Here is a 22,381-nt window from a genome sequence, read left to right on the forward strand (position 1 = left end):
TGTCTCCTAAAAAAACATTAATACCCAAATTTGACCTCTATCAAGTTTTCGTCCAATGATGCCTCGGTAAAGATTCAATGTGTCATTCCACATGTGCTTGGTAGATTCTTGATGGAAACTCAACAAGATTCAAATTTTGGGCTGCCAACTAAAAGTTGGCGTATTTTCATAAGACAAAAATAAAGTCCGAGAAAGAATTGAGACATGAGCTATAGTTGGTATTCTTTTATAATTTAAAAAGAAAAGAGTTTGGGTTAGGATTAAGACTCTAGATAAATTTGGCGATTTGGCGCTTTTTTTTTAATGAGACAAAAAAATTTCGGGCCAGAATTAAAACTTGAGCTAAAGTGCCTTTCAGAGGGTTTCAGCAGCTGGTCCGTATTAATTCAATGCATGGACAAGGAGGAACCTTCCTGGTGACGTTCCTCAGAAGGGCAAAACAAAGAAACTTGACCGCTTAGCACCGCTTAGCAGATGTGTTCCAGGGATTCCAAAAATTTATGGGGATCCTTTTTACATATAAGCAGTGCGTACCGTCATCGCTTGCTTCTGCTTCTGTAACGCCCAAGAAAGTTCTCGGCTTGTTTTCTGAAGTACTGTCTGGTTTTGAATCTCTACCCATCCTGCTCCGGCATCAAACATCAAGCCTGATCAGGTACACTTCCTAAGCATGCTAGACGTTTCGTAGAATTTAGTTTTGTAAAGCACATTAGGTGTCCTTCGCCGTTGTAGAGCGAGGGAGTTTGTATAATTCCGTTCGCCGATGGCTGTTGAGTATGCCAGGTGAGTTGCTAAAGCCTATGGTTACATCTTGATCATTGGAATTTGGAGTTCAGCGAAATAAATCTGTTTTAGGTTGGACTCCGGGAGCATGGCGGCAAAGTTACTGTTCCTAGTCCTCTGTCTCTGGTGCCCGGGAATGATTTCTTCGAGCGGCTTAGTAAGAATAGCCTTGAAGAAGCAACCACCCGATCTCTTCAGTACGAGTGCAGCTAGCAATAACGGCAGAGCCGGAAAATACGTCAAAGCGCATCAGGGTCATGCGGCTTCAGATGATTTTCCTTTAAAGACTTCCTTAGATGCTCGATATTTTGGAGAGATAGGAATCGGCTCGCCTCCTCAAAACTTTCGCGTCATCTTCGACACCGGCAGTTCCAACCTTTGGATACCTTCATCAGACTGTATCTTCTTCTCTGTGAGTATTAACTTCTTGTAAGGAATTTCTTTTCGCTATCCCTTCACTGTGGTTGCTTAAAAGGATAATTTTTCAATGCAGATGGCTGGCTTTCTGCATTCTAGATACAACGGTAGCCAGTCCAGTACATATAGACCAAATGGTAATGATCTCGAACAAACAGTTCTAATAATTTCCATAGCTGGTCGTTTATTGTTGGTCGCATATGCTTCTCGATTGAGACGCTTATCTTGCATCTCTCGCTTTGATTTTTCATCTTTAGGAAAACATCGCAAGATCCCGTATGGATCTGGATTCATTTGGGGGTATTTCAGTGAAGATATCGTGCGCATTGGGAAACTTCAAGTGAAGAATCAAGTATGAGTTTGTCTGAACAAAACTATTGAACTTTTCTTGGTGAATCTCTATGCATCAAATTGTAATTTTCCACGAGTCTGCCATTATTCAGGTCTTCATTGAAGCTGTGACCGAATGGAGTCTTACTCTCACATTGGCGAAATTCGACGGGATACTCGGGCTTGGCTTTCGAGAAATATCAGCCGCAAACGCTTTGCCAATTTGGTAGACACCAAGTTCGCTATGTCCACTATGATATTTTAATATAAGATAAAAATTGCAGGATTTTGTTCTCTGGAGGCGCATTCTCATCTTTTGATGCTCTGGATTTTGGACTTAGGTACAACATGGTGCAGCAAGGTTTAGTTAGCCAAAAGGTCTTCTCTTTCTGGCTGAATCGAGGTTCGAAGTCTGATAAGGGCGGAGAAATTGTTTTCGGAGGTGTCGATCCAAAACACTTCAAGGGCAATCACACTTATGTTCAGGTCACTCAAAGGGGTTACTGGCAGGTGACACTCTCTTTCATTCCATCAAACTCCATCTTGATGCCGATGTTACTGCTCGCTTTGAAGCATAACAGTGTACTCTCTTTTGCTGTTTCCAGATTTCACTTGAAGATTTTCTCATTGGAAACCAGTCTACAGGTAATAATCCACTGTCAATTGGACACCAGTTCATCATACTGACGTGTGTAAGTCCAATTTTTTTCTCAATATCTAAAGTACATGAGGAAAGATTCGACTGAATTGCGAGTTCAAGTTTCAGGGGTCTGCAGTGGTGGTTGCGCTGCCATCGTGGATTCAGGCACATCGTTCATTGCTGGACCGACGGTACAGAGCCTCTGTCCCTAAGAATATCACTAGTTCTTCGGGCGATGTTAGCTGAAAAAGATTTGAAAATCCTGTGGAACAACTGTTACAACCAAAATTTGATCCTCCACTCCAGGCAATTCTGGCCAAAATCAATGAAGCAATCGGTGCGAAAGGACTCGTGAGCATGGAGTGCAAGCAAGTGGTGTTCGAGTACGGGGATCAGATGTGGCATCTACTGATATCCGGTGTATGTCTCGATTCAGTCTCTCTCCATGCAAATAGTTATAGCATATAGGCAAAGTTACATTTGCCATAAATCTGATTTCCATCTCCGGCAGCTGGAACCCGAGAAGGTCTGCTCGAGCATTGGTCTCTGTTCTAATAACCACTCATGGCACGGCAGGTATGGATCTTTCTTTCCTTCTATCGAGCGACATTTTTCTTTCCGTGCTGAAATGCAAACTCGGGCTAATTGCAGCAAAATGATCGAAGAGGTAGTCGAAAGCGAAAGTGCCGGCAAATCAAAAGACGGTGAGAACTTCTTCTGCTCAGCTTGCAAGACGGCAGTTCTGTGGATCCATACCAAGCTGCTACAGAACGGCACTAAAGAAACGATATTCGAATACATCGACAAGGTGCGAACAAGTTCCTCACTAGGCTACCCATATCGACTTTCTCGGTCTTGTATAAGCTAATCGATCGCTAACAAGTTTGCTCGTGTTCAAGTTGTGCGAGCGCTTGCCAAATCTGAAGGGACAAGTAGCTGTCGACTGCGACAGCATTCCGAGGATGCCGCCCGTTTCCTTCATCATCGGAAACAAATCTTTCGAATTGAATCCCAAACAGGTAAAGGACTCAAGGAGTCATCGAACTAGCCTTCTCCTTGCCTCCCGTTAGCTTCGAACTTCTCAATACTCTTTAGGGTCTCCGACCTACCTCGCCTGCATGTTCTTCGGTGATCTCGTCCTCTGTCCATTCGGGGATTTCATTCTCCCTTGTGCCGTTTGATTTGCAGTACATAAGGAAAGTCCAACGAGGAGGTTCGGCCATCTGCGTCAGCGGGTTCGTGCCCTTGGAAGTCCCTCCTCCTCAGGGCCCCCTCTGGTACACGTCTGTCGACATCGTCCTTGGCACGACTGAACCATTTCGCGGCATATAACGTGGTGTCCTAACGTTCTGCAGGGTGCTGGGAGAGATCTTCATGGAAGCATACCACACCGTGTTCGACTTCGGCAATCGCCGCATAGGATTCGCGGACGCGGCGCAGTATTAGCAGGGCATCGCCTCGCGCATCGGCACTAGATTGTACGTCAAGTAATCGGCACTAGTATGTAGAGCTCGAAAAGAGAAGGGAAGATAGGCAAAAAAAAAATAAAAAAATTAAGGGAGTGCACCAGCCGGGAATCGAACCCGGGTCTGTACCGTGGCAGGGTACTATTCTACCACTAGACCACTGGTGCATGTTGATGTGTAATGTGGCTCAACATTGATATATAAATATATTATAAATTACTCAAATCCCTATTCACAATGTCCATTTAAGATAGAAATAATAGAATCGAATTGATATCTTTATAATAAGTTTATAACTGATTGAATAATTTCTCTGGACTGAAGTTGTGACCTTAGGCATTATTTACTCTCGTGTGATTTTTTTTTTTAAGTGAAAAATGTCAAAATTGATTACTCCTATGTTTTATTTTACTGCAGTGATGGAGTATCAAATTACCATTATATTAATTCATTATTTTTCTGTATCTTCTTTCAAGTGCAGGATAATCTTTTTAATTGATCTTTGATCTTAGCACTTCCATTAGTCCCTAAATATCATATGATTTATGGCTTCTTTTTTGTACTCTTATTTAGCATGAGCTTTTGGAAGTCTCTCATAGCAAGGTGAATGACTTTCTTCACCATCGTTCACAGCTGTTTTGCAATCATCAATGTCATCAAAAGAGAGAGAGAGAAAATAATCCTTTTGCAAGCACACCCTCAATCATGGCAAGGGATTGATACTACATGAAGTGCCTTGCTATATGTTTGTGTTGATTATATTATATTAGGTGGACCTAAGCATGTCCTTAAAAGTTTTCACCCGGGCTCTCATTCAAATCTTAGAATTCTTAGGATGTAAAACAACTGGAAGGCATTGTTGGGTATAGGGCAAGACAAATAGAATGTACCAATGCATTCATGAAGCCCACAATCCCTGTATATTAAATGGGCAGGCCGCGGAGGCCTCTGTAGAAGCCATGGCTCGTCTTCTGTGGTGAGATTACCTTGTGATCAATAATCAAGGATTCACAAGAGACCCCTAATTAGATGTTACTATGTATTTGTCTTGGTTTATATTAGATCAAGTGTTGTGGATTACAAATGGGTTCACATGGATGATGATGATGCTGACCAGAAAACAAAGTCTTATGTCATTTTCTTCATCTGCCATCTTTAGGGATTTGCATATCGAGTATAATATGCTTGTGTCCGCTTGTGCTTTTAAACATATTGTTAAATACATAACCCATCAAAAGAAATTGTTTAATGCATGAAGAAGATTTATCGATTATTCCCATCGCAGCAAGGATTCCACGAGATTTGTGGCAAGAGATGATGCAATCTTTTAGGAGAATACAATTTCATAGTCACTAAACGCCAGAACAACAAGAATAGAACCCTATTTTCATTGTTATAGGGGTACTCCTTCAATCATTAGTGAATAGAACCCTATTTTCATTGTTGTAGGGGTACTCCAATCATTGGTGATTATAGGTTTCTTTACCAAGAATCAGGTGTCTCACAATACAATTGAAGGGTCATCCGTCTGTCCAGTGAATATATTATTAGCAAGCTGATAAGATTGCATTTCTTATTTTTACGTTTAGGGATGCCAAGACTCACAAGAAGTTCAGATGGTGTAGTTTAAGAATCCACAATAATTGTGGCAAGAGGTGATGTCGTCTTGTAGGAGGATGCAATTTCATAGTTACCAAATGCCAAAACAACAAGAATAGAACCCTATTTTCACCTAAGACCACGAGCAACGACTGGTAGAGAAAACCATGAGAAGAAACCTTCTTCATATACGTTGACGACGACGACCCGCTCGACCTTTCATCCAAAGAGAAAGCAAAGAGAACGAGAGTGAAGCAAGAGAGAGCAAGCAAGATCATGAGCGCCTCACATCACGTTACGAGAATCATCCTCGTCGGGCCACTACTCCACTGCGCTGGCGATGTCGCGAGATCCGACCCCCGACGAGTCGCTCGTGTACAGCGTATGCAGCGGGCATACGTACAGTCAACTCTTTACTAACTACGCCAATTTTATAGATGTGGTTCTGGAGGACATGTGGCACGACACCGCGACCCACGGGTACAACTACTGCACCAGCTCTCACGGCATCTACGGCCACGGCGCATGAAACGGGGCAATGTCGCCCTCAGACTGCACGGAGTGCAATCTGGATGCCAATGATAACCTTAGAGTCAGATGTGACCGGAGTCTCGGTGCGCAGGTCCAATTTGTAGATTGCAGAGTTAGGTACGAGACTAACCAATTTACTGAATAGTCAAGCTTTATGCCGACAATGATGTTGGAACCAATGAACATTCCGGCTGCAAAGCTGACTAATGCAAATCATTTCCATTTTCTACAATAGAGAAAGTCTATGTACCCTTGCAAACGTCTTATGAAAGGTGGTCCATGTTTGATAATTGCGCCACTCTTATGTACCCTTGCAAACGTCTCATTGTTTCGAAAAGATGCGAAGTTGTAAAATTCCGAAGTGAAGGATGAAATAGCATGATGAGCTCTTATTCTAAAGTTTTCCTGACATGCGTTGCCTTTCCTCTTTTCACAGCTTGAAATTCTACCTAAACTTTGTACTACGAAATATCTCGCTAATCTCTTGAATCAAGTATAAAGCGAGCTGGAAACCGGTTAGATAGATCAAATATTCAATTGTTTACACTTACTTATGATGTGGGCAAATCTACTTATGTTGATGTTGACGATACTTTGATACATGTGTGCACGTTTGGCCAATAAAAGCATGGGCTCGTTTTAAAACACTATTATCATTAAACCCCCAAGTCTTACAGTCTATTCATATCATTAAATGTGCGCAAATTCTTTTTGGATTAAAGACATTCAAATAGGCCAAAGTCCTACACTTAATCGGCTGATGGGGTTTGCAAAATGTTTCATGAGTCTTTACGAAGTTGGGCCTCTACGTTCATGTCCACAATTTGTGCTCAAACTTGGAGGGAATCGACATTGGGAGTGGTGAAACTCCGACTTACCATTGAAATGGCCGTTGACAATTTACAACCGCTCTAACGTGGGTTTTCACTTTCAAAATTGGGGTGAAAAACACTCTACATAGAGGTCTAGGTTATCTAGAACAAGTTTTTCATGCATCGAGATAAAAGTTGAGTGCCATTTACTCCAAAAAATTTCAACTCTTCGAATATAACAAGTATGAAATTTTCATTTGTCTTAACATGTTAAGCTCCCAAAAAACTTTTTCTTAGATCATCCGTCAATGATATGATTTTTAGTAGAAGAGTCTTGAAGGAAAATTTCTTTTGCTTCTTTGACGTTCTAAACCTCGACGAAGAATCTAAGCTTTTTTTTGAAGAATTTGCTCTAAAGCTTAATTTTGGGGAAGGCTACGCCGCCATCAAAGTCAATAATATTTAAGGTGACGCCTACAAAGTAATATACCAAGTCGTCAATGCTATCTTATATGAAAAAGAACAAAACAAGAACGAAAAGAAAAAGGGAATGTGGAAAATTGATTTCGCTTGTGACAGTTGGGATGGGATATTGTTTATTATGAGGATAATAAAAACGTATATGCTAAGGTAAGAGATTACGTCATTATACCTTGCGTGAGAGACAGATTCATTCCATTTCAACCTTTTGGTACAAAGAAGAATACAAGAAATAAATTAGTAAGAGGTGATGTCCACATTGGCCGAAATAATGAAGAAAGGACTTGCACAAATCCGGTTTTACGTGAGGTTCATTCATACCAGCCTTGTTATAATGAGATTCGGGTCAAACTACGAGAGGTATAAAAGATAAAATGGGCACACATATACAATCTCATCTTCTAATTAAGGGAATAAGACTATGCTTAGTAAAAAGCCAAAAAGCAGCCTTCCGCACCTAACCCAAACTGAATATTAGAGGAGAAACCTATAAGAAGAAGCTCTTTCTTATTAACAAGAGAATTCATTCATGGGTCCTTTTACAACAGATAAATTTCCTTCGATTATACACACATCATCCACAGGCAGCAAATCGACGTCGATGTGGCATACATCTACACAATCCTCGGAAGGTTCTGAGAAAACGGGGCATCGAAAAGAAGGAATATATAGTGAACGATATAGGGTCAAGAGGCATCGTCATGGGCGATAATGGCGCTAGTACTAGAGCTGATGTTGGTGCAGCCATTCGTGTTGCTGTTGAGCATTCCTGGATGAGTTGCGCTTGCGCCTACCATCGAAGAAATGGCAATTGCTAGTTTGGAACCAAAACTGGGGTCGCTAGCGATGGTTGCTCCAACGTTACCCATCAATGAAGAAGGGTACTGATTGTTTAGTAGCAAGTTATGCGCTTGTGGTGGTGGCAACATGTGCATCTGCGGATGCCCTAGGAACCCTGGGTAGCCATTGGAAGGGGGGATGTTTTGCGTTTGGCAATTGGGTGTTGATGAAAGGGCTCTTTGGCTGTGCAGAGAGTGGTTATTGATGAGAGGAGCTTGGGCTAAGTCAAGTGTGATTGTGGGGTAATTAGGGGATGAGGAAGAAAGAGAAGCCATGGTGGAGGAGTTGCTGTAGAGGAAGTGATGTGGGAACAAGAAGTTGTTGGAGCTGGAGAGGAAGCTAGGGTTGCTATTGCCATTGGGGGCGGCTTCGGTTGCGGTTGAGCCGGAAAGGAGCATCGAGGCGGCAGCGGAGGTGGTTTTGGCAAGGACAGCAGCTGTTGGAGGAAGTGGGTGGTTGTGCTTCCCTTCGTATGTCGTTATGAGGATGGTCTTATCTCGGACACATCTTTGGATCTGCGTCAAATAGAATAATTCAATATGATAAATGGAGAAATTAAGAAGCAAAAGAGAGTACTTTTTTTTTTGGGTCTCGTGTCATAGCAACTAGCAAGGGTAAGTCCGGCTCATTTTACTTAATAAAATTGATCGCATAAAATAAAATCTTGAAACTTATAGAGAATCTTGCAAAAAGTAAATATCATCGTACACTTTGTAAACTGTGATTGGTTCTGTCTATCGTGTCATAAATAAAATGAAGTTTCACGGTATCATTTTTTATGCACTTAATTCCCTTATTATCATTTGAAGATTCAGCCATTCAAGGAAAGCAAAATCAAATTTGAAAGAGAAGAAACTGAAGAAGTGGACGAAATCAAAATGAAGATGATGAGCAGATGAGGCCAAACCTTATCGACAAGTCAAGCACCTCTAGAAGTCAATTTTCTTGGTCATCGAAGTGTAACTACGCATAGTATTATTCTATGCTTGACGTGCAACATGTGTTTATCTATCAGAATCAGGAGAATTCAACATATGGGGTAGGAGGTTAAATGCTCAGAGTTTGGCCGAGAAAGTTACACGAAAATATTCAATAAATAGAATGCAATAGTACCGGGACTATCTATCGAGCGAAAAGAGAAAGAAAGTTCCTCAGAACTTCTTTCCGACAACCTTCAATTCTCAGAAAACGCAAGTCAGTTTCCTTAAAGGTTTCCATCCTTCTTTTCATGAAATGTCTTCGTGATTATGGCCTAGTCTGTTACTTTATCCCTAATTGGAACTTTACGGTCAGCTCATTCAAAGTCAACATGCAGAAGGTCATCTTTTTCGTTGGCGTGATATTAGGGTTTCCATAAAATGGGTCCAGAAAAAGAACAAGAACTCCATTTTTGTTAATTTTGGCATATTCTTCATCCATCTGTCCATATTTAGATTCTGGAATATACCTGCTTACGAACTGGGCATCCGATGGCCATTGTGCAGCGATAATAGGCTCGGGGACAAGGGTTTCCTTTCGCCAGTTTTTGACCATACTTCCTCCATTGACACCCATCGCTTATCTGCAACAAAAAATTACTGAGCTCATTGATCATCATTTTGATATGCTAGTTACGCTAAGGGAGTTCTCTCTCTAAAGTTCCTCAAAACTTCTCTCAAAAACCTTCCATTTTTGTTGAATCCTTATGTTTGAAGATTATCATGTATGATTTTTGAGGATATATAAATAACTCATGCATCAGCATTGACCACGGTTGACATATGGAAGATTTGATTGAAGGATGCAATCAAGATAGTTAGAGCTAGGCGATTGATCATAAGGACTCGAGAAGAAAATGAAGGGGGAGAAGAAATCTAACCATTGGTGCATCAGATCGCGCCCTTATGGAAACCCTCGCCTTTCTATAAGAACCCTGCTGACCCAAAACTTGGTCTTGATGATTATCAGGATCTTCTTCATCCTCTCTTACTATGTTCTTGCCTCTTGCCACATTTGGACTTTCTAGGGTTGTCATAGACTGATTTGTTTGACCATCATCAGAGCTGGTCTCGTTCGTCGATGACAATGCTCTTTTCATCCCTATGTGGTTCTCCACGCTCTGACCATCACATTGTTGATCAGTTATGCCGGCTTCCACGGATGGCTCCGATCTCTCTCTCAGATTATCGCCATAAGTTGACACTCCGGCATTAGCAAGCCCCTCATCCTGGAACTGATGGGCAAGCAACAGACAGAAAAAACAATTTTCGTTCTTTTACTTTCCTGAATCTATTGATTTGTGATGAAGAGAAGTCAAGAATATAGAGGCAAACAGTAGACCGCAGCAATTCAAGTAGAGCAAAACTAATAAATTATTCTGCTTATATATACATGGTTTAAAAATTGGAAGAAAATTCTGTAAATGTTTATATGATCTCTTACTTTCCCCCAGAATTTCAATTCTGATTTCCCCCTCCCGGGGCCCAGGTATCATATACGCCTCCAAAATAAAGAGCCTTGAATACTAGAAGAAAAGCACCTATACCTAAGCAAACGTACTATAATTGTGCTGCTAATTACAGTTAAGATTTTTATTACCTTGTGAATGATTGATGCCTTTGTTTGCATAACTAGAAGAAGCTGGGCATAAACAGCAGTGTAATTTTTGGAGATCAACTCCAGCATGCTCCTTAGCTTTTGATTCTCACCCTTTAATTCCTCAAGTCTGTCCCTCAAAGATTTCAGCTATTGATCATATCCATGAACACATCCACACAAACCAATTCGTTAATTACATGATCAAAAGAAAAGTTTTGTACAATCAACACCCATGTGTATCTCATGTCAAACCCATATGAGATAGGCAAATTCATTTTGCACCCAGAAAAACCCAGAAGTTCTTTAGAGAGAGAAGAGAGAGAGCAATTGTGACTCACTTGGCTAGTGGGCTTGGTCTCTTCTTGATGATTCTCTCTCCACAAAACACCAGTCCTTAGGGTGAGAAAATCCATTGCACCACCCTGCACAAAAGCCCCAACCTTGAGCAAATACTGAATAATCTCTATTAAAATCCATCATGATCTTCATACTGAATAACCTTCATCTTGAGTCTTCCCTGAGCGCTAGATATTACAGTCTATCACAGTCTAACATACATAGCATTAGAGGATGAGAACGAGAATTTGCGATTACATCATCGAGAGGATGGAGCTTCGCTGAATCTGGAACGCTAGCTCCGTGGTCGTTGCCATCGCTCCGGAGCCGGTCGCTGGAGAAGAAGTCAAGCTCCATGGTGGCAGGCCTTCCGTCCGGGGAACTGGGCTGTTTATCTTCTTGTGCGAGCTGATGATCCATGAGGTTGCCTTGAGAGCATGGAATCATTTCATCTCACTAAATGCTTCATCAGGAAGACAAAAAGCTCTTTATATAAAAGCAAAAGAAGTCTGTCTTTCTTTGACGTGGGACGGAGTGTGTACATGTGGACTCACCTCAAAAGTCTTGATGTTGAATATAAACCCCACGAATGCAAATACAATACGGTAACTCATCTGTGGATCCACAACATTGAAAAGAAAAAATTTAGAAAGATTGAAATCTAAAAGAAAAAGAGGAGAGCGCGCGCGAGAAGAGCGGCTCTAACCATACGGCAGTGATGGAGATGGTGGCACGGGTCAATCAGCGTTTCGACATAGAGTCCGACTTTCCTCAAGTACTAAACTGATCCCGTGAGATTATGTCGATTATATATGATAAATTTCAGATATTATATCGTATGGAGGTGATTAAGTAACTTCTTAAAATATATTTCTTGGGGGGGTAGGGGTGAAGACTAAAGAGATTAAGTGTAAGTTCTTCCAATTGCAGAAAAAAACAGGCAGACTCGAGCGTTGGTTGGCCGTATTTGTCGCGGATGAGCAAATGACGGCATGGTGATGCCATGTACAGCTACATTTCTTTAAGGGCCCCCGAAACGCCTGTCGTTTTTGGAAGAATTGACATGGTAGTTGCCTTGAGGATCGATTTTCAATTGGATGACACTTGCACGTGTGGGTCTCTCTCTCTCTCTCTCTTAATTTCAACTCTCCCCTTTCTTGTGACAAAAAAAGTATGTTTCTTCATGTCTGATGCACCGTGATGATGCCATAAATCCGACCGAGCATACTTCAATGACGTGCAGAAAAACCGCACCGCCATATCTGAACCGTATCATGGCAGCTCGGTTCTGATCGGCGGAACGCGACGTGGCCGTGGATCCACGGTATAAATTATTGTATCTCTGTGTCTTGTTATATGGCCATGGCTGGAGATTTTCTCTGCTGCATCTATAAACAAAACCCTAAGCAATGTCCTCAGTCTCTATGCCGTATTTCAGTGGAACAAGTTAGGTGGACCAGGCTAGTCTCTCCCAAGTCTTCTATATGAAAAATCTATTTTCTCAACACGTTCAGACGATTTGTCCAATGAACGACCATGCGAGGGAAGCAAAAATTCAGCAAAAGAACAAAAGATGTGATTCCTAGAGAGCTCCATTCAAGCTTGAAAGGCATGTTCTAACCACTTCTTTTACGGATGGAGGAAGCTAGACTGAAAATTGCAATATAGTAATGACTTGGGCGAACACATTAGTTTCTTGGTAAGTATACATGCGTGCACAAGTTACCTATATTTAATATATTGAAAGAGAAAGGCGCATATCCACGTAGTCACAACTTGTATCTATAGCTGATTTGAGTGTTGACTAGCTTCTGTAACTTATTCCGTTCCCATTTCATGCACAGTTATCATGTTAATTGAGGGAGGCTTTTCCGGCATGAAGAGGAATGGGACATCTCAAGCTAAGGGAGAATTACCCTCTCCGTCCTAATTTAATCTTCCTAATTTGCCACCGATTTTCTCATGAAATGACTAACGTGATGGTCTAGTTATTTGTTAGTAGTTCTACATGGCTCATTGTCATGTTATCGATTTCTAACAATAATTAGCTAGAAGGGCTATATTTGGATTTCGTGCAAAGATTTACGATTAAATTGATGAAATTGAAATAAGATTGAATTTACATCCATATCATAAGTTTATGACGGATTGGATAACTTCCTTCAACTGAAGTTATGACCTTAGGCATTATTTGCTATCGAAACATGCGTGATTTTTTTAAGTGAACATGTCAAAATTGATTTTTCTTATGTTTTATTTTACTATAGCAAACAAAGTATCAAATTGTCATTACATTAACTATTTTTGCTACTTTTTCTCTTAAGTGCAGGATAATCTTTCTAATTGATCCTAGCACTTCCATTTTAGTCCCTAAATATCATATGATTTATGGCTTCATTTTTAACTCTTATTTAGCATGAGCTTTTGGAAGTCTCTTATAGCTAGGTGAATGACTAAAGTCACCATCGTTCACAGCTGTTATGGAGCAATCAATGTCGTCGAAAAAGAGAGAAAATAATTCTCTTGCAAGCACACCCCAATCGAGGCAAGTGATTGATACTACATGAAGTACCTTGCTATATGTTTGTGTAAATTATATTATATCAGATGGACCTAAGCACGTCCTTAAAAGTTTTGATCCGGGTCCTCATCCAAATCTCAAGATTACCCAGATGTCAAACAACTAGAAGGCATTGTCGGCTATAGAGCAAGACAAATATATAGTACCAATGCATTGTCGGCTGAGAGGCCTCTGTAAAAGTTACAGCTCCTCTTCTGTGGTGAGATTACCCTATAACCAATAATAAGGATCCACAAGAGACCCCTAATTAGATGTTACTTTACTATATATTTGTCTTGGTTAATAGTAGATCAGGTGTAGTGGACTACAGATGGGTTCACATGGATGATGATGATGCTGACCAGAAAACAAAGTCTTCCGTCATTTTCTTCATCTGCCATCTTTAGGGATTTGCATATCAAGAGTATCTTATGCAAGTGTCCGCTTGTGCCTTTAACCATATTGCTAAATACGTGACCCATCAAAAGAAATTGTTTAATACATGAAGGAGATTTGAGCTATCTTAAGCATTTAATGCACTATGATATCTTATTCAGTTGTAATCTTAAAGATATAAATGCAAGTTCAGTGATCATTATTTCAGTGTTCTCCTCTCATATTTCAAAAAATAAAATCAAATAGAATGAAGCCACACAATCAGCATTGTTTGCATAAAAACAAGAAGATATTTTGCTGAACTGAATCTGGGAATATAAAGTCCTTAAGTGGCCATTTGAGATCAATATAGGTCAGCAGAAGCTGAACAGGAAAGAAAGAACTAGGGTTCTTGGAGAGTAGTGGCATTGAGCGTGTTCTAACTTCTATGCCTTTATATAACGTGAGAATGCAAGGGATTATCCTCTGAACTCAATTTGATATTTTCTCATCTCAAGTTTGATCAACTTCATTGGTTGCAGCAAACACTAGGGTAACATCAGGAAAGACCAACCTACAAGATGTCTGTCCTTTAAGACTAATTGAGGCCCCTCTATGTCAATAACTAACTTTCACGTGAAAATTAAAATAATAAAGATGAAGATTGTCTTCCTTAATCAAAGGGTTTGTGCAAGAAGACATGAACATCGCCTAAACAGTTTTGTTTTTCCAGGGCGGGATCTTCCTTTCAGACTTAAGCAAAGGTTTCCCATTAAGGGTTTCTATTACAGCTGAATCAGACGGATAATGCAAATGGACCCAGCGAAAAGGATGCCATTGCCAAAGTCTATAAGCCAACTCGAAAGGTTAATCATGTGGAGTCTCGTTTCAGTCCAAACGCATCATTCTGATGTTTTCGCAAAGGCTTTAACAAGGCCTAGATCGAGTCTCGGCGGGAAAAGACGAACGAAAAGAAAAAGGAAAAAGCACAGAACAATGAAAGAGTCCAAAACCATTTTGTCCTTCCTCTCTCTCTCTCTCTCTCTTTCGCTTCCTTCAAAAGAGCTGGTGCTTTTCCCCAAGTCTATACCAAACCCAGAAGACACTCCGGTGACACCAAGATTCCAGCTTGGGGTCGCCCCTTGACCAGACAACATGTGTTTCGGTGGTCCATTCCTAGGGAGAGACTTTTTGACATGTTAAGGTGGGGGCACCGAAAAGAATCGAATGGCTGTACACATGCAATTGCAACGTAGGTGGTATGTCCGTTCGCAGGATATGTTGCAGAGAGTTGTAACTTAGGAAGCTGATCAACCCCCGCCGTCCTGCACCACCAAACTTCAACTTCTTATTCGTGAAGTTTGATGTGTTCACAAGCAGACTGGAACGATAATGTTAAGCTTTGATTCTTTTTGTCGTCGATAACTACGTTCCTGACGGTTGATATTGGGGAAAAGCACCAAAAAGTTGTAAAACTATCACATATGCAATAAATTTACAACTTTGTTTTGATACTTTCCCCGTTAAAATTGCATCCTGGAACCTACCATCGTCCGACTTCTGACTTTCGAAATTGTCTCAGCAAAAGCTGTGTGCTGAATTTTGAAAGGGTGTAGTGTGGAACCTATGGACCTTGTACTAGTGCGTGAAAGTAAAAGACTTGACTACACCCAGCTTCACCTGACGACAATAAGTGCGTTTTCTTTAGTCTCTGATTAGGTTCTTATGACCATGTCACATGTCAAGGTCGGGGTTAAAAAACACTCGAAAGTCAAGACAGGATAGAAAAAGGAAGCACGATCTTTCATGTGAATTGCTCGGGAAAGAAGTAAAAGAAAGCGGGCGCTCATGAGCTTGCGGATGGTCAAGGTCTGATAATGCTTCCTCATCTTACATGAAACTTCCATTCGTGAACTCCCGACCACGACGAAGAAAGTCAGTTCGAGGTTTCTCGAAGACGTAGTGCGTTGTGGCGATATTCTCGCGCTGGTCGAATTCGACTCCAGAGTAAGAAATGAGGAGATTCAAATGTGATAAAGGCGAGAGCCGGTCGATTGCCGTAATCATCACGCGTCGCCGTGAGAGCCTCCATGAGTTCTCGATAAAGAAACGGTTTTTTCTTAGGTGCCGTAGTAAACGGGGTAGAAAACAAGAAGTTGTGATGAGATTGTGGGAGAGAGGAACCCTCTTTTGTCCCATCTTGCTTGAATCTATTCCCCAACCAAGAACGATGATCAAGACATGGGTTTGGAGATTTGCGTGATGTTTGTTACCACAAGACAGCGAGAAACAAACATCGTCAAAAATGACAAGTTGATTTAACAAAAACGATAGAAGTTCAGATTCTATCTAGATTTCAAGTTTTAGAATGCACTTATCAAAACATATTCCCTAATTTTTAAAACTCGAAACCTACTTTGCATATATAGAAGCCTGAAATCTATCATAGCATATATTCTAAAGTCCTATCATAGGATTGATTCCAGAACTTATCTAGTTTCCACCTATGCTCTTAATTGATCACCTCCTCTAATGATACTTGCTATAATCCATTGATCACAATTTATATTTAAACATGCGTAGATGATAAAATATTAACATATTAAAAATCTTTGTTATGGATATCGCTAGAAATGGAAAAATTACATAGGCAACAACGTTGGATGCCACAAAATGTCGCGTGATCATGCGAAAACAGAACAAGAAAAATACAAAGACTAACTTCCCAACCTAAAACTAAAAACCCACCTGTCTACATCAAAACCTACCTGTCTACATAGAGTTCTCGATTTTTGAAACCTAAAATCTACTCTATGTATCCTATAATCTAAAATAGGTCCAATTTCCACCAATCCAGGTCCAGTTCCCAATCAGTCGAGGGTCCTAGGTTCGTACTTCTATCATAGAATCATATTCACCCTAATTTAACATATTCTCTTACAATGGTTCATCTTCATCCCTCCTCCTTTTTCCCATGCTTATGCTCACGGTGAAATGAAAATTCCAGGTTCTTATTCAGCAATCTAAAATCAAGCTAATCAAGATGTAAAGGGTTTACAGGCATTGTGAATCGACAGGTTAGTTGATTTATGTAGCAGAAATACGCCGGCTTATGTAAATTTCAACCAGCCTGAGCCAGAATGGGAGTAAACATGATCAAGTTGCCAGCCGGCAACTGAATTCAGCCTTCTGCTTTGTATCTTTGGAGAAGAAGATAATATTGGTAAGCTTACACGGAGTTTCGACAGTGAAATGGAAGGTTTTTCTCCAGTCGATGACAAGAGAAGGAACCAGGAATAGATGCGTTCATCGTCGCATCTAGATAAATTGTATCAGCCCTACCAAGAGAACTCTTGAAGATGATCTACATCAATCCTCGGAATTGCATTATCACGGGGAAAATATCACTAGCACCTCTGATAAAGTATTCCTTTGATTGTCCTAATTGTATCGCATGTTTCAAGGGATGCTGACTAATGAAATCAGCAAGTTAGCATAACGATCGTAACATCAGTTGACAGTAAAAATGAGCATGCAAAACAGTCTACCCCACCACATCATCAGAAATAACCCATTTGCAAACCGGGAACGTATCTCTTTCTCTACCCACTTCTCACATTCAACAGTGCGCAAAAAAGAGAACCAACTAATAGATTCAATCATGATCATTGCTATTATTAATTTGACCAGTTTGAAAGCACATAACAGATTGAAGTGTTGCGACGTCATGTCGTAGCTTTGATATGAACAGTTCTAAAATTAATTGCAGGTGAATAAAGCCAACCAGCAACTGAACGGTTAATGATTGAACTTTTGAAAGGAATGGAGAAATCGAAGAATCAATACATTCGGAACTTCTCCTTCGTCTTCTCGAAGACCTGCTCGGCAATTTTGGCCCCTTTCCCATCGGCCCTCTTGATCTCCAACTGAGCTTTCTGGTAGAAGCCAGTACCCCTCAAAGCATCAGCAATAAAGTCGTCGAAGCCGATAGCAATAGCAGCCTCAGCCTTAGCTCCATAGACCAACCTCTGTGTCAACAAGCAAGTGCTTTAATGTCATGTCCGAGACAATCGGTATTAGAAAGCAAGGGATAATAGGAATGCTCTGACTCTGAGAGAGAGAGAGAGAGAGAGAGAGAGAGAGAGAGACCTTGGCTCTTGAAAGGTGGATGGCACCGAAGCACATGGGACAGGGCTCGCAAGAGGCGTATACTTCGCAATCTGAAAGCTCAATCCTGCCTAGCTTTTTGCATGCCTAGTAGAGAAGGGAACAGAAATTCTTGAGAATCTAGTGAAATGATCGTTGAGCAGGATAGCTTATGCAGGTTATAAAATGAGGAGCAAAGTGAAATGCTCAGTGAAAGAGCTTGTGGTTGGGGTTTACACACAGCATCTCAGTATGAGTCAAAAAAGACTATCTGCACCACAACCCCTGTATTTCTGTGCGACAAAAAAGGTTAAAAGGCAACATTCTGATGCTTTGTTGCTTTAAACAAATTATATGTGCTATGCAGGAAGAAGAATACACGTAATAATTGAGGAAGAATACAAAATGCCAGGTTCTTCCTCTGTTCAGCTAATTGTAGATGTCTAATAGCATTGACTCGAAGCAAAGTTTTATAAGTAACCTAACCATTAAAATGGGAACCCAGAGTAACATGATCTTAAATTTAGTAGCTCGAGATACTGGTCCTATGATAATGCCAAAAGAAACTTTCAACCAAAAAATGAAAAAAAAGAACAAATGGTTGTGCCCTTGCCCTTTAAGCAAGAGATAGTAGTAATGAGATAAAGGTTCCACAAGAGATGCTATCCATGAGATAATGGCTTGAAAGAAGAAGCATTACTGTGTTTGCATCCAGGCAAAAATCAACTAGCACCTTAAAAAAGAAGCTTTGTGAAAAAAACTATTTACGTGTGTGTGCGTGTTTATCCCTAGAAGATTAGCATATTCTCCAGAATAGCAATTTTCGGAATCAGACTAAACAAACAGATAAAGTAGACTCACTTTACCAAAAAAAAAACAGATAAAGTAGACTTCAGAAATGTGCTTTATTCTAAAAAGCAGCTCCATGTTTTAATCTCCGTGTGATACTTTATAATGAGATCCTTTATCCCTTATCTCTGGAGGATAATGACTAGTTAACAGTCTAAGGTTGGAGTCACCTATGTGGGGTTTACCCAATTCCTCAGGTACATATGCATCACAAAGCAATATTTTTCTTTATCCACCTTTCTTTTCTCTCTCTATACGATTGTTCTTGCTCCTCCACGACTTATTTTCTTGGGGAGAAAAAGCATTAATCTGAATGATTATATGAAGAAGAAGGTCCGCAATTGAAGCTAAATTCACAAGAATTACACTGCTGAATATTCACCTCTCTTATGGCAGTCACTTCTGCATGAGCAGTTGGATCTGTGTTTTTTAGAACCATGTTGTGACAACTTACAATAACTTCATCATTATGAACAACAACAGCACCAAAAGGGCCTCCATCCCCACAATCTACCCCCTTGTACGCCTCCTCAACTGCTTTTGTTAAGAACTTGTGATCTCTATCCTGCACAGCTGTTTCAGCATGCAACCAGAACTTAAAGACAGCACATTTTACGAGGAGTTGAACAATTAGAAAACAAAAACATGCTGCAAAGTTGTCCAAAACATAACCAACATAGTTGGAGGGAAAAACATCAATATTCTTGATCTCAATCAATCAGAAATATGTCTATTAGTTCCACAAACAATTCAAATGGAGTCACAGCCGCAACAGAAAAGCAGATCATATGATTTCTTAATGCATCTCGCACGTAATTTCTTGATAAGAGACATCCATTTTAACAACTGCAGAAGTTACGGAATTTTACCTTGTTGATGACCGGGAAATGCAGCAGCTACGGAAATAGTCCCATCCTTAGTCTCGACAACTGTAAAGAAGGAAGTATCAGCAAATTAAGAAGATATGATAGACATGACATGGGTGTCATTCATAAGTAGATCCTCCTTATCTGAAACTAAATTTGCTTGGCTTATCAAAGCGCACCTTCTCTATGACACATGCAAAACTGGAAAAAATCACACCTTGCCCCACAAGCCTGATGGCATATACAGCAGGAGAGAGAGAGAGAGAGAGAGAGAGGAAAAGCTTGCAAAGGCATCAATCAAGCAAAGAAAAAGCATGGAACACGAAACCATGTAGAGAAGCAACCTCCTGAAGCCAAAGCCGTGTCTTCTTCAAAGAACTGTTGCTGTATTATTACCTAACTCTCCCACACGAAAGCTAATGAAGCGATTCGAAAAAAATAAATAACACAAATCCCACTGAAAGAGGAGAATCACCACACCAGTACAGCACAAAATGATATCAGCAAAAACAGGGGAAAAGAAAAAGCAGGAAACTTTCACAACCGAATCGCTCATAGATTAGATAACGCAATCAAAGATCAAAGCTTGAAACGAAACAGCAAGCGAGAATGGACAGAGAAACCAAAAGGGTGTTCACCATTAGCCTCCTCCAACTCCATGGTGATGCAGAAGATCCCAGAAAGATCGGATAACAAAATCAGGAGAGGACAGGGAGGGGAGTGGATGGGACAAACTGGTATGTACCCTTGATTCTTGATGTGTTTTGGGTGTCAAGAGCCTGGGTTTTCAGCAGAGAAGAAAAGGAAATGTGGATCTCAGAGAGAGAGAGAGAGAAAGAGAGAGAAAGAGAGAAGGAAGGTGGAAAAGGAAAGAGCTTTTGATCTGGGTTATGGCCAGGGAGAGAGAGAGAGAGAGAAGGAGGGAGGGAGGACCTACAAGGTGTAATTAAGATGAAAGAGCGAAATGTGAACGGTGGGAATTGAGAGCAAGCAATGGACAAAAAGAAGATGATGATGAAGGCCAAAAGAAATTTGCTTTCTGCTCTTGCTTGGAAGGGTGAACTGCACTTGTGGTGCCTCTTGCTGGGAAGTTCCACATGGGAATGGCCTCTCTCTCTCTCTCTCTCTCTCTCTCATGATTCTTTCCTTTTATTTATTCAGGCGAGAAATAATTTTTTTATTTCTATTTTTATTTTTAAAAAAAATATGATTTTTCAAAAAAAATTTATTTATTCAAAAGTGGATACAATGGCCAGAGTGAGCTGTGGAAGGTGAGCTAGGTGGGGGCTGACTATTAGCAAGGATGAAAGAGTTTATTTTTTGATTTTGTTTTAGAAATAGAGAAGTAAAAAATTTCTAGAAATAAACAAATAAAATTGCGTGACAAATTTCTATTCTAAAATTAAGTATGAAATAGAAAGATAATTATAGGACATAAATAGAATAGTTATTATGCGCGTTATTAGATTATTTTCCTCTTTTTCAGAAAGTTGGTTAATGAATGTTAAGTTTATACCGAAGCCTCTCAAGCTTACAAAATCCTGTCAATAATGCACGTTTCTTGGAAGATAGCAATACTATATCAACCTTTCTTATGTATAATACAGTAACCGACCAAAAAAATAATAATAATACAGTAATAAAGTTATGAATTTGCCTTCCGAAAAGAATACCAATACTGTCCTCATAAAATTCAGTTTTAAGATTAATATGGCAAGGGAAAAAACACAAGGAAAATGAAGTAATTAAATTGACTAGTGAATGCGGAAAGTACTTAAATCTTTCCCTATGGACCCATCCACAAGCAAAAAGGACCACTGACTTTGAAGGCCTAGGACGAGAATATTTACGATGATTGGTCATGTTGAAGCACAACACATTTAATTCCCTGAAAAGGGAGGTACATGACCAGCAACTCCACCAACTTCAGTTAAATTTATACTTCATTTATTTCTAAAAAAATGAACAATATAAAAAATATTTTTCTAAAAATAATCACTTATATCGCTTGAAATAATTAAACTAAAGCTTTGTTCATAAATGATAAAAATATTTTTATTCGTTTATTTTCATAAGCAATATAAACAATCAATTTTAGGAAAATATTTTTGAAATCATTAATTATTTTGCAAAGCAAACGGAACCTCAATTTAATGTTAATAATTCATTCGAGTGTCGATCGATAGGAACAAAAAAAAAGGTTATGCGCGTGCACCATGTTTTTCATTTGATTAAAAAGACTAATTTTGTGGACATAGTGATGTGCTAACCGGACAAGGAATCTTCCTATAAATTAAAATGGGGTCTTGGTCTCCTGGAAAATGGCCTGCTGCTTTGGCGGTCCATCGTGGCAACGTGGCTCCTCATCGTTATCGTTTTGTCCAATTTGGACTCATTCCACACGAAAACGTTTTTCACAGGGGGCCAGAAAAGGCATCGCATGGAATAATTCTTTTGGGAGACTTTAAAGTTTTGAGCTAATTTGACAAGACAAATCGCACGCATGATGAGATGAATCTTGTGTTAGATGTCTAGACCTAACAAAGTATTTTTGTATATTCCTTTAAGCTTTTGAGAATCAATTGTTTAGAAGGGAAATCTTGGTTCCGTTTCGCGGGAATAATTTCCAAATATGTGATGCGATAGAAGAATTTTCCTTATATAGACCTTAAATAGAGTTACCGAACTAGGTAGCGATATGTTAGCATGCCCTCCACCAAAACAAATGAGAACTTATCTCAAGTCATTCTCGTTGAATCACTATTGTATTTATG

The 22,381-nt window shown here is 40.0% G+C and overlaps 3 protein-coding genes and 1 non-coding gene across 9 annotated transcripts; 1 reads left to right on the forward strand and 3 right to left on the reverse strand.

The window, feature by feature from the left end:
• Nucleotides 1–436: 436 nt before the first annotated feature.
• On the forward strand, nt 437–3,705 carry LOC104415305 (cyprosin). 2 transcript variants are annotated; one of them, XM_010026578.3, is made up of 14 exons: nt 437–655; nt 856–1,195; nt 1,277–1,337; nt 1,458–1,552; nt 1,644–1,756; nt 1,872–2,040; nt 2,136–2,175; nt 2,297–2,361; nt 2,477–2,590; nt 2,682–2,746; nt 2,822–2,978; nt 3,070–3,189; nt 3,359–3,447; nt 3,526–3,705. In XM_010026578.3, the coding sequence occupies exons 1-14, from the start codon at nt 501–503 to the stop codon at nt 3,614–3,616; spliced, it is 1,674 nt and encodes a 557-aa protein (XP_010024880.2). In that variant the 5' UTR covers nt 437–500; the 3' UTR covers nt 3,617–3,705. The 2 variants fall into 2 exon arrangements, with proteins under 2 accessions (XP_010024880.2, XP_039155403.1); XM_039299469.1 differs by having other exon boundaries at nt 518–783.
• Nucleotides 3,706–3,732: 27 nt separating this feature from the next.
• TRNAG-GCC lies at nt 3,733–3,803 on the reverse strand. The gene has a single exon. It is a non-coding gene; the product is annotated as a tRNA-Gly (tRNA).
• Nucleotides 3,804–7,546: 3,743 nt separating this feature from the next.
• Nucleotides 7,547–11,593, reverse strand: LOC104415306 (probable WRKY transcription factor 47). 4 transcript variants are annotated; one of them, XM_010026581.2, is made up of 8 exons: nt 11,518–11,591; nt 11,366–11,425; nt 11,070–11,267; nt 10,814–10,897; nt 10,476–10,622; nt 9,757–10,110; nt 9,346–9,459; nt 7,547–8,413 (listed from the first exon to the last, which is right to left on the reverse strand). In XM_010026581.2, the coding sequence occupies exons 3-8, from the start codon at nt 11,256–11,258 to the stop codon at nt 7,745–7,747; spliced, it is 1,557 nt and encodes a 518-aa protein (XP_010024883.2). In that variant the 5' UTR covers nt 11,259–11,267; nt 11,366–11,425; nt 11,518–11,591; the 3' UTR covers nt 7,547–7,744. The 4 variants fall into 4 exon arrangements, with proteins under 4 accessions (XP_010024883.2, XP_010024882.2, XP_039155123.1 ...); XM_010026580.2 differs by having other exon boundaries at nt 11,070–11,274; XM_039299189.1 differs by lacking the exon at nt 10,476–10,622 and having other exon boundaries at nt 11,070–11,274; nt 11,518–11,593.
• Nucleotides 11,594–17,396: 5,803 nt separating this feature from the next.
• Nucleotides 17,397–20,728, reverse strand: LOC104415307 (guanosine deaminase). Of its 2 annotated transcripts, none has more exons than XM_010026583.3 (5): nt 20,246–20,728; nt 19,611–19,670; nt 19,124–19,314; nt 17,896–18,000; nt 17,397–17,774 (listed from the first exon to the last, which is right to left on the reverse strand). In XM_010026583.3, the coding sequence occupies exons 1-5, from the start codon at nt 20,265–20,267 to the stop codon at nt 17,586–17,588; spliced, it is 567 nt and encodes a 188-aa protein (XP_010024885.1). In that variant the 5' UTR covers nt 20,268–20,728; the 3' UTR covers nt 17,397–17,585. The 2 variants fall into 2 exon arrangements, with proteins under 2 accessions (XP_010024885.1, XP_010024884.1); XM_010026582.3 differs by lacking the exon at nt 20,246–20,728 and adding an exon at nt 19,787–19,817.
• Between the last annotated feature and the right edge of the window lie 1,653 nt (nt 20,729–22,381).

The sequence above is a fragment of the Eucalyptus grandis genome, chromosome 8 (assembly GCF_016545825.1).
Source record: "Eucalyptus grandis isolate ANBG69807.140 chromosome 8, ASM1654582v1, whole genome shotgun sequence".
In the NCBI taxonomy this organism is placed as follows: Eukaryota; Viridiplantae; Streptophyta; class Magnoliopsida; order Myrtales; family Myrtaceae; genus Eucalyptus; species Eucalyptus grandis.

Excerpts from the sequence above, each read along its gene's own strand:
- LOC104415306 (XM_010026581.2), bottom strand. The coding sequence starts at position 11,258 with ATGATTCCATGCTCTCAAGGCAACCTCATGGATCATCAGCTCGCACAA. Across the intron at positions 10,898-11,069 it reads AGCTCCATCCTCTCGATGAT|GGTGGTGCAATGGATTTTCT; the intron begins GTAATCGCAAAT and ends GCTTTTGTGCAG. Across the intron at positions 8,414-9,345 it reads GATGCCCAGTTCGTAAGCAG|ATCCAAAGATGTGTCCGAGA; the intron begins GTATATTCCAGA and ends TATTTGACGCAG.
- LOC104415305 (XM_010026578.3), top strand. The coding sequence starts at position 501 with ATGGGGATCCTTTTTACATATAAGCAGTGCGTACCGTCATCGCTTGCT. Across the intron at positions 1,196-1,276 it reads CAGACTGTATCTTCTTCTCT|ATGGCTGGCTTTCTGCATTC; the intron begins GTGAGTATTAAC and ends TTTTCAATGCAG. Across the intron at positions 3,448-3,525 it reads CCTCCTCAGGGCCCCCTCTG|GGTGCTGGGAGAGATCTTCA; the intron begins GTACACGTCTGT and ends AACGTTCTGCAG.
- LOC104415307 (XM_010026583.3), bottom strand. The coding sequence starts at position 20,267 with ATGGAGTTGGAGGAGGCTAATG. Across the intron at positions 18,001-19,123 it reads AAGTGACTGCCATAAGAGAG|GCATGCAAAAAGCTAGGCAG; the intron begins GTGAATATTCAG and ends CTTCTCTACTAG. Across the intron at positions 17,775-17,895 it reads TCCACCTTTCAAGAGCCAAG|AGGTTGGTCTATGGAGCTAA; the intron begins GTCTCTCTCTCT and ends TTGTTGACACAG.